The 15002-nt window shown below is 37.6% G+C and overlaps 1 protein-coding gene and 1 long non-coding RNA gene across 2 annotated transcripts; one reads left to right on the forward strand and one right to left on the reverse strand.

The window, feature by feature from the left end:
• Window positions 1-9763: 9763 nt before the first annotated feature.
• On the forward strand, window positions 9764-12055 carry LOC112187896 (7-deoxyloganetin glucosyltransferase). The gene is made up of 2 exons (XM_024326860.2): window positions 9764-10288; window positions 11015-12055. The coding sequence occupies exons 1-2, from the start codon at window positions 9769-9771 to the stop codon at window positions 11950-11952; spliced, it is 1458 nt and encodes a 485-aa protein (XP_024182628.1). The 5' UTR covers window positions 9764-9768; the 3' UTR covers window positions 11953-12055.
• A 1162-nt stretch (window positions 12056-13217) lies between these two features.
• LOC112187897 lies at window positions 13218-14607 on the reverse strand. Its single transcript, XR_002931244.2, has 6 exons — window positions 14462-14607; window positions 14165-14233; window positions 14007-14037; window positions 13815-13901; window positions 13408-13711; window positions 13218-13315 (listed from the first exon to the last, which is right to left on the reverse strand). It is a non-coding gene; the product is annotated as an uncharacterized LOC112187897 (long non-coding RNA).
• Window positions 14608-15002: the final 395 nt, after the last annotated feature.

The raw sequence follows: 15002 nt of genomic DNA on the forward strand, positions 1-15002 counted from the left end.
CTTCCTAATTCGCAATTTTCTTCAAGGAAGAAGCCCTCTTTGTCTTTGACACAAGTTGGGAATCGGGGAGTGATTTATGTTAGACCCAAGATGGGAAATTTGGTATCCACTTGTTGTCATCTCTAGAAATCCAAAATCTGGGTTTGATGTTCCTGGCGGCAGATAGGCAAAGCCTGCAATTTGTTTCTCTGGATCTACAGTGAATCTGTTTTGGACAAAAAAAAAAGTGGTCATTGTCAGAGTATGTGACACCCACTACAATGCCCAGGAAATCAAGCCCAATAGAACCATAGGATATTAGGATGCATCGTGGACGACAACTGATGTGCATGTTTTTCTCTTACACACACACACAGATATATATATATATATATATATATATATATTTATACTATTATTAAGAAAAGAGACTATGTTAGTCAAAACAGAAAAAATGTACTAAAATGATCCTGAAATATTAAAAAACTCTGAGAGTTAATTAAATTACAAGGACAATTATGACATTTACAAAATATATTTTTATTAAAAAAAAAACCACAATCCACTTTTTCTCACATGATCTTATGTCCGCAATAACTATTTTCTTTATTATTTTCTGCAAAAAAAAAAAAAAAAAAACTTACACATGCAGAGCATGTGTGAAGAAATGCTAGTACTATTATTAAGATAAGAGAGCTTGCTCACCAAAAATTGAAATATTTGATGAATATAACCCTCTAATATTAAAAAAGTTTAGAAACTGAAATAAATAATAGGGACAATAATGTCAATTAAAAAATTAAAAAGAAATTAAATTCCCCAAAATAAAATAAATAGTAGTTATTGTTGTAGAAAATTATTTTGGTTAAATTAAAAAAAAAACCCACACACAGAGAGTGTGAGCACATGCAAGTACTATTATTAAGAGAAGAGAGCTTGCTCTCTAAAATTGAATTTTTTTACCAATTTATCCTTTATATATTAAAAATTATGAAATATAATTAATCAATAAAGATAATATAGTAAATTGTAAAATAATAAAAAAATTTAAAAAACAGAAAATATGGTAGTTGTACAGGAAGTTTTTCCACTACTTTTCATTTTTCTCCACACACATAATGGGTGGGCCCTACTAGTATAATATATATATTTTTTAAATTCTTAACTCACCTCACCATTACATATTTTAGTGAGAATATTTACAATATTGGAATTATAACTTACTAACCGGTCACAACTCACTGACAAGTAATGTGCATGTTGAAATTATTGTTGTTTTTTTCTTTTTTGTTGATAAAATGTTTAACATTTTTCTTAATTGAAGTATAATTAATTTTTTTAAATAAAAAAATAACAGTTATCATTTGAAAAATACGATGTCTTTGGTGAGTTTTAGAAGTACTTGAGTTTGGCTTTGAGAAGCACTAGCAAGTGCTTTTGGGAAACACTTAGGATTAGCTTTCTTGTACAAAAAGTCAAAAACACTTTTACTAAATAAGAAATGTGTATTGAACTATCTCAATTAAACTTGATAAATAAATCTCCGGAGCTTACAAAAGGTGGTTTCAGCCTTTCAAAAGAAACAAACCCGATGTCATAATTGTGTACTTGTTTGGATAGAATCCCATAAATGAAGTGACTTTCTTATAACATGGTGTTTATATATATGAGTCGCTTCATTTACTTATAAGAGCTTATAATGAAACTAAAACTATGGATAACATGAGGTTTATTTATATTTAAAACAATATTTTGGTTTGCAAATCCAGATCAACTTCAAAGCTTGAACAAAAATTAAAAGCCACAAACCTATCCTTTTGTTATATATATATATATATATATATATATATCTTGTTCAACCCTGATTTTATGACAACAGTGTTTCTATTCATACCTCTTATACTAGCATCTGGACCTCCATGCGTTTTTGAATATTTAAAAACCCTATTTTACCCTTCTGACAAACAAAGAAACAAAAATAAAATAATGTTGTAGGGAATCAGAAATTGAGAGAAATTCGATGTGTATTCTCATTGATAATAGGGGCCTCTTTATATAGAGGATTACAATGTATAGAATCTCAATCATACAATGAAAGTATCGTACATTGAATAGGAATCTAGATCCTTCTAATTTAACCCTATAACCACTAGGTCAAGTAACCTAGAGTTTGGTCCAAACACAAATTAGGGTTTACTTGAACACTCCCCATTGTGTTACCCAAACGCGGTGCTTCTCTCGTTGGCTCGTTAAAAATCTTGCTGAGTAACAAAAACTCAGTGGGACAAAAATAACCTCGGTCGAAGGGGAAAAAGAGCACAACACACCCTTCACGTTTCGAGGTGAACATGTAGACATCTCCCCCTGATGTCTGCGTCTCTCCCTGATGACTACGATCATGGGAGTTCAGATAATTTCCGCAAGCCAATTCTTGCCACATGTTTCTCGAACGTGGATTTAGGCAATGACTTAGTAAACAAGTCTGCCACATTATCCTCAGATCGAACCTAGTTCACTTTAGTATTTGAGGAGAGTCTGTTGTTGTTGATTATGCTTGGTGTTGTCGTCTTTGATGTAGCCTTGCTTCATTTGTTCAAAACGAACAACATTATCCTAAATGCTCTTAGGCTTATCTTGTGGTAGACTTCAAACCACAATTGTTCGAACATGCGTGATTATGGATCCAATCCATAAACATTCACGAACCACTTCGTGAATAGCAATAATCTTTGTATGGTTCGAAGATATAGCAACTACGGTCTGTTATGTAGACATCTAAGATATCACTGTTTTTTCCCATGGTGAACACTTAACCAGTTTGGGAGCGACCTTTGTGTGGGTCAGAGAGGTACCCAACATCAGCAAAACTTTCCAAACCACTTATATCGTTTTGGGATGGGGATAGAGAACGTATGCCAGCATTGGTGGCGTTTCTGGTGTGTGATGGGTCCGAATCCATCTTCTCTCGGCAGGGATAGAACAAGCCCATATCAATCATACATCTCAAGTACTGGAAGATATCTTTTACACCAATCAAAATGAGGCCGCGTTGGCGCAAAGCTATACCTTAGCTAACAAGTTCACTGCAAACGAGATGTCTGGTCCTGTGCATTGAGCTAAGTATAATAATGCGCCTATTGTACTCAAGTAAGACACTTCTGCCTCTAGCACATCTTCGTCATCATCCTTCAGACGAAGAGGATCATTTTTAGGATCAAGACTACGGACTATCATGGGGGTACTTGAAGGTTTGACCTTGTCAAAATGTCAAAGCATCTATCGATACGATGCTCAAGTTCCAAACTGAGACATAATCGTGTTCTCCCATAATCCTTCATCTCAAAATTGGATTTCAAGTGTTCAGCGGCCCTTAACTCTTTAAAGGCTTCAACATGAACAGCGATGGAATCCGAAACTTGTTATGGAAATGCGTGGGCATATCCCTTCCCAATCAAGTAGTCATTTTAGCGAGCGTTTCAACCTCTTTGTAAACACGCTCCGTGGTCTAGAACCACTTGACTTGGGTAAATGAAGTTCACCATGAATCTTCATGTATATTCCGTGTCAAGATCCCTATAGAGATACGTAGTAACCACATTTATAAGCTGCATGTTCAGTTATTCGGAAACTACCAAACTGACAGGGTAGTGGAGTGCAATGACATCCATTACGAGAGAATAAGTCTCATCGTAGTCGATTCTAGGGCGTTTTATGAGAAGCCTTGTGCCATAAGGCGAGATTACCATATCTTTTTCTCACTACGCTTTCTAACGAAGACCCATTAGTCAACATGTTTTATGTTAGGAGGTGTTGGCATCACTAGCTCGAAAACCTTCCTCTTAGCTAGAGAATCCAACTTAACCTAGATCGCATCTTTCCATTTAGACAAAATCTCTCTACATTGACATTCATTCATCAACGGAGTGTGGTTCGATATCATCTGACTCAACAAACTCATGCGCAACTACATCATCAATTATGATGGATTTTCTATCCCACATCTCATATACATTAGTGTAAGTTTCATAGAGCTCTATATTCTCAAGAATAGGTTCTGACATTGAGGTGTCCCCCAACGATAACCATAACCCGAAAGATTCTCATGAGATGAATTTTGAGTCTTGATGATCAAAGGATTGGAATGTGCCAAAGTGTCCTTCGAACCTACGGACCTCCCACGAATCCTAGCTGGGGCCATGGCCTGTAACGCCAGAATGCCACTCTCTTTGAGGTTGGCGCCATGCCTACCTCCGTGTAGGGTGATGCTACGTCTTCTCGTAAGGACATCCTTCCTTGCAAGCTTATTTGCAGCATATTTGTGTGATCTCGTCACTTTAACAGGGATCGAGATGAGATATCGTGGGGACAGGCCACGACAATTTCTGTCGTTCCTGCTGAACATTTGTGTTCTTATCTCCCCCTAACAATGAGAAGACTCATCAAAGTGACAACCCGCAAATCTAGCAGTAATGAGATCGCCTTGCAAGGGCATTAAGTGGCGGACGATTGTTGGAGTCTCAAATCCAACGTAGTTGCCCATTAGTCTGTAAGGACGCATCATAGAGTGTTGTGGCGGCGCAATTGACACATAAATGGCTCACTCAAATATGCGTAAGTACTATACTTGTACCCAGTCACTAACTGTAACGCAGAGGTACATTGAGTGGCGGTGGGTCGTAGACGAATTAGCATAGCTGCATGCGATATTGCATCACCCCAAGCCGATATAAGGAGATTGGTGTATATTACCAATGTCCGTACTATCATTGTAGTCGGTTTCGCAAGACCATTTGGGTGTGTACATGGGAATATGATGTCCAACATCAGTCCCATTGCAATATCCATCGAAAGTCTTTCGATGTAAATTCTCTAGCATAGTCAAATCCAATTGACTGAATAGGATATTCTGGGGAGTGAGCCCTAACTCATATGATATGTGCTAGGAGTATAGCATAAGTAGCATTTATAGGTGGACAATGGCATAACACGTGACCAGCGTGTTTGCGTGTCAACCAACATTATGAAATATTTAATTGTTCGCAAGTTGGTTGAATTTATCCATAGAATCCCTATGGATTCTATGTAAGAACAGAATGAGTATGTTCATTTCCTTTGCATAGGACAGTCTTAGTCCTAATTTCCTTAAGGAACGGGCTTTGTAAAACGAGTGAGAGGCTATAGAAGCAACCAATGAGTATTTTGGTTAGGCCTGAGCGTCTGAAACGCTATTTGAAGCAAGCTGGTGATTGCAGCATCACTTGGGGTGCCATCACCATGATGGACGCTATCCATGGCGTTATGGATAGGGACTAGGCCAACCCTAGGCTGGTGGTGGACGGAGGCGTTGCCCTAGGCAGCTGCGTCGGTCACACTTAGTTCAGAAATCAACTTTTGATTCATGCTTCGTTTTGCTAGAAAGAAATGATGTCCATGTGAAGTCTTTAGTAGACGGATCATCATATCATAACCAGGATGACCTATCCTGTCGTGACAAAGCCAATATGTGTCTAAATCCAAGAGATCTTCTCTCATAACTTTATTGTATTAATAGCTCGAATAGTGACATAGAATCCACTAGAGATACACATAAACTTCTCTAAGATGCGCCTTTGTTCGCAATCATTAGAGGTATTGCAAAGGAACTCATTTCCGTTTTCTACATGCGTTTTCGCATGGAATCCGTTGGCTATTCATAGGTGCAATTGGCTTTAGGAGCTTAGAAAGTTTCTGTGACAGTAATTAAGGTGCCATTTGGCAAGTGAAACTTGGGCTATTCCATGTCCTTGAATTAATACTGATGGCCTAGCCATCATAATCACAAAAGTCATATGCTCATAATCAAAATTGAGTCATAAAGAACTCGAAATTTTATTCATAAGCCAACGGAGTTACATCATTGCCTCTTTGAATAAACAAAATTTAATCCAAAATGATAGCTAATGCAAAGCAATGGTAGTCGTCTAACTTCTTTCGGTAATTCCAAAATAAATGTGACCGGGTGAGTAGAGAGATGTCGATGGAGCAAGGCTCGCTTAAGCACCACTAATCTCATAACCTTCCTAGACATCACACTTACTTTGAGTGAGCCTACTTTGAAGAAAAACTAAACCATTGTCATTTACTACAAAAATATATGGCAATTGCCTATTACATCTCTTGGAAAAATAAAGAATTAAACAGAATTGGCGATCTATTGATCCCAACCAGATTTGTAGTCTTCAACCCTTCACTCTAGATCATCTTCTTGATCTTCTTGTTCCATATAGCGAGCTTCTCTTGCTTCACAATATGCTTTGTAGGCGGTGACGATTTCTTCACTAGCTCTACAAATGTGTGCCTAATGATCAGACACTCCACATCGAGAACATACATTTTCTTTCTCAAACTCCATTGATTGAGGCGCTTTGAAAGCGTCATTTAGATGGCCCTTAGTATTGGTGGCGCCACCAACATGGCTAGAGGCGTTGCCTCCCTCTCTCTTTCCACGTTTACCTCTTTGGTTCCGTGTTCCCATATTTTGGCGATTACCTTCCCAAGTAGAGTGATTATATGGACCAGAACATCCAAATGTATTCCTAAGATTAGGGTTTCGGTCTTGACGCCTTCTCTTAGGGGCGCGACTATAATTGGATTCCTGAATATGCTCTGTTCCACAGATCTCGAATTATAGTTCTTCACAATGATATTGTCATGCTTTTCAGCGACATTCATAGCTCCAATGAGCTTATGAAACCTTGTGATTCGTCTTGCAGTAATATCGATTCGATAGTTCTTAGCAACCATCAATGCAGAGACGGAGAAAGTAGAGAGAGTCTTCTTAATCAACATCGCATTTGTGATCTCTTTACCACATAATTCCATTAAGGATTTAATGCGAAGTGCTTCCGAGTTGTAGTCAAGAACTGACTTGAAATCACAGAAGCGGAGGCTATGTCATCTCACTTCTAGGTCAGGAAGCAGGGAGTCACGGATGTTGCCAAATCTATCTTCGAGTGAGATCCACAGCCTTCTAGGGTCTTCTTCATTCATACACTCGTACTGGAGCAAATCTTCCATATGGCGAGTCATTAGGATGATAGCTTTTGCCTTATTTGCCTCTAAGGCTGCTCTATTTGCTTCCAAAGCTTGAGCTTGCTCAACAGTTAACACGTCCTGGCAAGGCTCGAGAATCGTATCCAAGATTCCATCGGCCTTGAGATGCTGGCGGATATCACGAACCCACCTGTGATATTCAGAGCCAGTTGTTCCCAATGGAGCAAAGTCCAATTTGTTCAGGTTACTCATCCTGAAAGAGAACAAGAAATTAGGGTTAGTTTAGGAGCGAAAAAGGATACCACGAAAATGAATAAAATTTCTTAGCGTAGTCACTTCCAAGAAATTAGGAATTTCCGAGCGTAGTCGCTTCCAAGAGGGGTTGGATTAGATAGAAACAATGATATTTGCGGTCGATCGTTTTATCTCAACAAACTCTAAGTCTGGAGAACTCTACAAGCTCCAAGCTTGTAGTGAGTACGAACCCCCACAGTTCGGCTTAATTTGGTCTCCCATATGATAAAGAAAGAGGGGTAGAAGAAGGGAGGTTGCAAGTCCCCGAAAAAAAAAAAAATTTAAAAACTCTAAAAAAAGGGGAACGTTTAGTAAAAAATACCTCAAAATAGGTCGCCGGAAAACTTGACGGGAAAAAGTAGCCGGAAAATGGCAGGAAAAGTTGCCAGGAAAAGCTTGACATGTTTTGACCAAGGTGTTGACGTGGAGGCTGGTTGTTGACGTGGTACTCTGATGTTGACGTGGCAGGCTGACTGGATGCTGACGTGGCTGATGACGCAGGGCTGATGTCAGTGGGCTTCAGGCTTCTTTGCTTTTGACTTCTACTGGGCCTAGGTTGCACAGTTGCTTCTGGGCCTTGGCTTGATCTCTCTGGGCTGGGCTTCTTTCTGGAGGTAGATGCAGACTGGAATGAGAACGTTAGGGCTTCTACTGATTGGTCCGGGATCTTGACGGCCGGTTCCCGGAAAGTTGTCACCAGTTCTCGGATGCTGGGGTGGCGCTGCAGCTTCTAACAAAAGGTGGCGGTGATCGGTAGATGGGAAGGATGCGAAATCAGGCAGAAGATCGATGAATTCTTCTTGGAGGCCGGTTCAGTCACTTCCGGTGGCCGGTTCAGGTCGATTCAGGCCGGTTTTGGAGATAGCGCCGCCGGTTCTGGGCTCCTGAAGGTGAAAGCTTCAAGGTGGGCGGCGGTGGTTCCTGGGATTTGAAGGCTACGAATTTAGAGTTTCAGGGTTAGGACGTCGTGTTGATAACGTGTTGTAGGGAATCAGAAATTGAGAGAAATTCGCTGTGTCTTCTCATTGATAATAGAGGCCTCCTTATATAGAGGATTACAATGTATAGAATCATAATCATACAAGTAATCGTACATTGAATAGGAATCTAGATCATTCTAATTTAACCTTATTACCACTAGGTCAAGTAACCTAGAGTTTGGGCCAAACACAAATTAGGTTTACTTGAACAAATAAGACTTTTACACCTCTTTAATCATCTTCTCTCTCCTCTCCTTCATGACGAACACCTGACTTCATTCGATCGTCTCCATATTTCTTATATTTGATAACAGATTTACATGCAATAGATTGAGTAGACCATATAATTATATGAAATAATATGAATCCTTTGCCAAACTCCCAATGTTGTGCATTTTTTTTTCCTTGATAGTCTTGGGCCCTTTTTTATTTTATTCTTATTTATGAACTGTGTAGAAGCAAAGCGCTTTGCTAGCTATAGCCTTCTTTGAATTCAAATAAACAAAAATATATTGTTTATGGATAGTGGTATCAGCCACAGTATTGCAGCTCAGTTTTTTTCCTTCCTTTTTGAGCTGAGTGATAATAACCATTGACATGGCATTTGGTTGTTGGAGATGTTTGTGTAGATGGAGACGGATGGTGGATGATGCTATAGGAAGAAGGGGAGGCCTAGAGAGTAAAGGGAATTGAGTAAAATTGGAAGTTTAATGGTAAAAAGTAGTGTAGGAGTCTAATGACCGATATAAGTGGTATGAATAGAACCACTCTTATGACAAAAACCTATACTGTTGGGTTGGGAGTTAAGACTGATTAATTAGATGGAAGGGCATTGAATTTAATAGCTAAACTGGAGGTCGATCCCAATATTGGTCAAACTTGAATTTCGATCATCTCAACTCTGTAACAAGAAATACCAAGACCAAATGATTTCCGTAGCATGCAACTTTGATTTCGCATCCCCTAATTAACTTGGAGTGCAAGCTACGCTTTTCTTTCCTAATTAACTTGGAGGGCACGCAAACTACGCGTTTCTTTCCTATGCTTTCTCCCTGGTTTCCTATCTTGTCATAAAAGCTTTTTTTTTTTTTTTTTGATAACAAACTTGTCATAAAAGCTTCCTGGCGTCATATCTTATATCTTCTGCTCTTGTGGTCCTAATAAGTCCAAGGGAATTAAAAATAAGGAAGACGCTCCAGTTAGATGACTTGATCTCTGGCACTGCCAATGAAATATCATCTATCGAGAATGAGGACAGACAGATCGATCCGCTTTAGGGTTTACGTACCTCTCATCTGACTGCTACCTTCACTAATTTATTCTTTAACTCACGGTCGGTGTGTGCGTTGGTCAGTCGCCAAATTTGACTTTGGTCCATATACACTGCGGTCCATAGAAGAGTCTCTATATCATATATATAAATAGACATGCGTGTATTAAGCTAGACTTGCTATCAGACACACAAAATCTGTAGCTAAGATCAATGGATTCCAAGGGATTTGTAGCTGGTAAGCCTCATGCTGTTTGTGTTCCAGTTCCAGCACAGGGCCACATAAAGGCTATGCTCAAACTAGCAAAGCTCCTCCACCATAGGGGTTTCCACATAACCTTTGTCAACACAGAGTTCAACCACAAAAGGTTTCTTAGATCTCTAGGACCCAACTCCCTCGACGGCTTGCCCGATTTTCGATTCGAGGCCATCCCCGATGGCATTCCTGCAGGTTCGGATGAAGATGCCACCCAAGACGTCACTTTGGTTTCTGATGCCCTGTTGAAAGATCTATTACTGGCTCCTTTTCGAGACCTCCTCTTGAAGCTCAACGGCGAAGATGGTAGTACTCCGGTGAGCTGCGTAGTTTCAGATGGTTTCATGCCGTTCGCCATCACAGCTGCTGAAGAACTTGGAGTGCCTAGAGTAGCCTTCTTCACTATTGCTGCTTGCAGCTTTATGGCATATAAACAATATCCCACTTTAGTGGAAAAAGGACTTGCACCCCTCAAAGGTACTGAAAATGATTACAATAATGAGCTAATTACGTTTCAAATCTTATTACGTACCTTTTTATTTTAATCAGTGGGATAATAAAAGTGTAATTTTATGCCATATATTACTTTTAAATTGCAAAGCCTTGCAACTAACTGTTTTAAAGTCATAAGCATTCCTACCTTTGTTCTTTTGATCATGGGTAAGCATTACTAGTGACATTGTCATTAAAAAAAAAAAAAACAATTACTATTGACACGACATATCTTATGCAAAATTTATCATTCTTGAATATGAAACCCCATTTTGTATTGACATATATGTTTGTTTAATTACTCTATATCACCTTATCAAATTTTGGACTTCTAGAAATTCTTGTATTTAATGTGTACGTACCAAAATATAATTTTGTATTTTATTTTATTTGTCTCATTCATTTCACTTCACAAGTTGCCGTCAACTTAGTTTCTTTTTTTGTTTAACCTTCATGAGAACTAGATTGAGAACTTCTCACATAAGGGGCACCTTATACTACTAGACTAATTAAATATAGTAGTGGTGCGCATGAAATTGAGCTAAAAATATTTTTAAATTGTTACAATTTTGGACAATAAATTTTCAAAAGATAAGAAATAATATTAAACCGACAGTATATTAAAGTAATTAGCACACTCGATTACTTTATGTTTAACTCCATGCTTTTTTTTCTTTTACTAATTAATTACATGGCTATTGGGTGTTGTAGATGAGAGCTGTTTGACAAATGGGTTTTTGGACAAGGTATTAGATTGGATTCCAGGCATCAAAGATATCCGTTTACGAGATTTACCCGCCAACTTCCGAACTACGAACCCCGATGACATCCTCTTTAACTTCACCATGGAATCAATGCATAGAGCTGATAAGGCTACGGCAATAATTCTTCACACTTTTGATGCTTTGGAGCCTCATGTTCTGGAGGCGCTCTCATCTATGCTTAAGCTCCCACCTGTTTATGCAATTGGGCCTCAACAATTACACCTCAATCAATTACCAGAAGACACTTTAAAAGATATGGGAGATAGTCTATGGAAAGAAGAAACTGGGTGTCTAGAATGGCTCGATTCTAAGGAACAGAACTCAGTTATTTATGTCAGTTTTGGAAGTATAGCGGTAATGTCTCCACAACATCTTGTAGAGTTTGGTTGGGGACTTGCAAATAGTAAAGTTCCCTTCTTCTGGGTAATTAGGCCCGATTTGGTTGTTGGTGAGTCCGCGATTTTACCACCGGAGTTTGTAGCTGAAACCAAGGAAAGAGGTCTAATCGTAAGTTGGTGTCCGCAAGAGCAAGTGCTTAACCACCCATCAGTTGGAGGGTTTTTGACACACAGCGGTTGGGGTTCGACTATTGAGAGTTTGTGTGCAGGTGTGCCTATGCTATGTTGGCCATTCTTTTCTGACCAGCTAACAAATTGTTGGTATGCTTGTAATGAATGGGGCATTGGCATGGAGATTAGTAATGATGTAAAGAGACATGAAGTTGAAAAGCTTGTTAGAGAGTTAATGGGGGGAGAGAAGGGTGAGAAAATGAAAAAAAAGGTCTTGGAATGGAAGAAACTTGCGGAACAAGCTACTGCTCCACATGGTTCATCATCCATAAACTTTGACAATTTAGTGCACCAAATGTTGTCAAAGAAAAAGTAGATGTTACGCAATATTTCCATGAGAATTTTGTATAACTAGTGTATCGAGTTTCTATGTAATATGTATCATTTGCAATTAAATAAAAAATATATTAATTTTTTTTTGATTTGAAAATCAGTAAAAATAAGTAGGGAGTACCTTATGTCATTTGATTCCTTTCAATACATCTAATGAATAATATACGGGCAATGATAGGGGACTAGTAATGGTACCCGCGCTTTGCTGCGGGGGTTGTTGTTGCAAACAATTTACAATAAAAGACAAAGTTTCATGTCACTAAAATTGTTTCGAGTTTACAAAGCACTTAAGATCAATCATATATAATGCAAGATTTGAGTTTCTCTTTCTGGCTTTTGAGATATCTCAACTGTCCTTCAATTCTGGTTTTTGTATTAACTTCCAGTTTCTCCATAGTGCTTGTTTTGCCTGTGATAACACAGAGGTATTATCAAACACATCATACACAATGAAAGACTATCAGCAAGGAAAATGTCATGATCAGGTTGAACAGCAAGAGATTGGACTTTGACTGAATTTGAGTAGGCTGCTACATCATTTGAGCTAAAGAACTAAAGTGAAAATAAAAGAAATGATATGCCAAAACTGTAAGGAATTAAGATTGGTACAATCTTTTCTTTTCTTGTAAACTTTGGTGACCAAGATGAGCAGAAAAACCAAAGAAATGAAAGAAAAGGAAGCATAGACAAAATCAAAGAAGATAATTCCAGCAGTGCTGCAGCTCAAAAAACATTTGGAAAATAAAAATTGACAATCAAATTGATTCATTGAACAATGGGATGGTGATTTTTGACAAACTAATATGATTATGATGAAGTCACGTGAAAATTATGTCATTTAAATGTTGATTAAAGGAGTAGTTTGAGCAAATGGGCTAAATTATGAAAATAAATAAAACTCTTGCAGGTCAATTAAATAAGTTGAAAGTTTCAGCAAATGTTTGGTAGAATTTTTTTCTTGGTACAATAAAATACTGCTAAAAAAGAAGACTCACATGTTAATTTTGTTGATCACTATGAAATGATGCTATCAATGAGAAATTGAAAGTCAAATGCATTTATTGCTGTTGCAAATAATTTTTTCATTCTCCTCAATTGTACTTCAATAATAATCTGATTTTTACCTTAATCATTAACTACCATACTGGTTTAAATAGACACACCAAACCTCAGATCACTATGTAGATATCTCAAAAAAGAATTCAGTATACTCTATTAACGTAAGCTATGCAACTGCATGTATGGAACTTACAAAATTGCTTAAGCAAAGGAATGTAGTTTTGTAGCTAACACAATTAATACTTTGCAATGTGGAAGTTGTCAATCAATGTGATGTGGAGATTGACCTGCTTGATGAAGAGATTATTGTTAGAAAAAAGAATTTATCGCAGACTTGGTAGGGTAAACAAAGGTAGTAACTAAATTTAATCATAATTACCTCTGAGTTGTATTAGTAATGTGCTTTTAAATTCTGAAACAGACTTGTTTTGTGCACTGTAGTGAACAGCCTAAAAACAAACATATAAGTTACTCATATCACACTACCAAACAAAACACAGTAAACAGATCAATTCAATGCACAGAGACTGGGAGTAAACAAAGGATATACCTCTAACCCAGAAGCAAAAATGTTTAGTGGGGATAATCGAAAATAATACTGAGAGTTGAAATTACCAGTCATGAGAGTCAAAATTGTTGTTGCAGTTGTCCTCCATCACAAAGATATAGCCTTCTGGAATGAGCTGCAGAATCAAGCAAAACAGGTAACACAAATCTTGTAAGTAATTGAACCTGTTATTACATGCAATCAACTGAATTAAAAAAGAAGCAAGAACATGATCTTACAATTGGTTCCATTTCATAGGTAAAAGGCTCCAATATGTAATTTTCATTTTGAATTTCACCATTCACCAACAATTTCTCATCATGTACCTATTGCACAGAATGACATGAACATTAGAAAATGTAATATAAATTCTAATTCTTTCACATGAATCCAGTTAATGCACGCAATAGCCAAGAATATCAAGATCTTACCTGAACATAATCTGCAGCCTTGGCCACAATTCTTTTTATAAATACATCGCCCGAGCACAGAATACCCAAGGAGAAAGTGTCAACACCACATATCACAAAGTTTTTTAAAACAACAAACAACAATTCACTATTAATATATAAAATGTTATAAACATTACCTGCAACATTGGAGATGCCTTGAAAATTACTGTATCTGAAACCTCAGGCTTTCTAAAGAGATATGAAACCTGACACCAAAATAGAAGCAGAGATTTCTCAGATAACATACAAAACATATCATCTGGTTGAGCATATAAAATCGAATTTCAAACAGTAAGCAATATCTCCACTACCAATATGCTCTATGAATCAACTACCAATAATTATTATTCACTTAAGTTCACACCAATACATACGAATTAAAAACCATTATGCAAATTCGAGATTAATGATGAACTAATATGAACATTACTAACCTTCTCAGCTAAAACACGATCACTCACATCGACAGTCAGGTACACAGAAGTGGAAGGAATAGACCTGGGCTCGGCCAAGGATGACCAGAGCAGAACGCTGACAATCACAGACTATCTTTTGGAGGAGATTTAGTGTGAAATTCTCTATTCCCACCGCTTCGCACAACTTGAACACAGACATTGATTCAAGTTTCTCTTTTTGGCTTTTGAGATATGTCAAACGTCTTTCAATACGCTCCTGATCAAAAATATGAAAGCCCTTTCAATGACATATCGAAATCAATAAAATCTCAATCTTGATCAAAATCAACTGTGGTCAAAATTTTGATGCTTTATTGATAAATTTCAACCAAATACCCAAAATTGACCGAAAGATTTATATAATGAAGTTAGCTGATACCTTTAAAGATTTAAACTTTGAATGTGAAACAGAAATTCCCAAATTAGGAACAGACTGAAATCGACCAAGACATCCCTTCCTCCTCTCTAGACTTTCCCTTAGCAAATCCTCTTCTTCTGATTGGCAGAGAAAAGTCCCCTC

This window comes from Rosa chinensis, chromosome 2 (genome assembly GCF_002994745.2).
Source record: "Rosa chinensis cultivar Old Blush chromosome 2, RchiOBHm-V2, whole genome shotgun sequence".
In the NCBI taxonomy this organism is placed as follows: Eukaryota; Viridiplantae; Streptophyta; class Magnoliopsida; order Rosales; family Rosaceae; genus Rosa; species Rosa chinensis.

Coding starts and splice junctions, on each gene's coding strand:
- LOC112187896 (XM_024326860.2), top strand. CDS start 9,769: ATGGATTCCAAGGGATTTGTAGCTGGTAAGCCTCATGCTGTTTGTGTT. Junction 10,289..11,014: donor AGGACTTGCACCCCTCAAAG/GTACTGAAAATG, acceptor TGGGTGTTGTAG/ATGAGAGCTGTTTGACAAAT.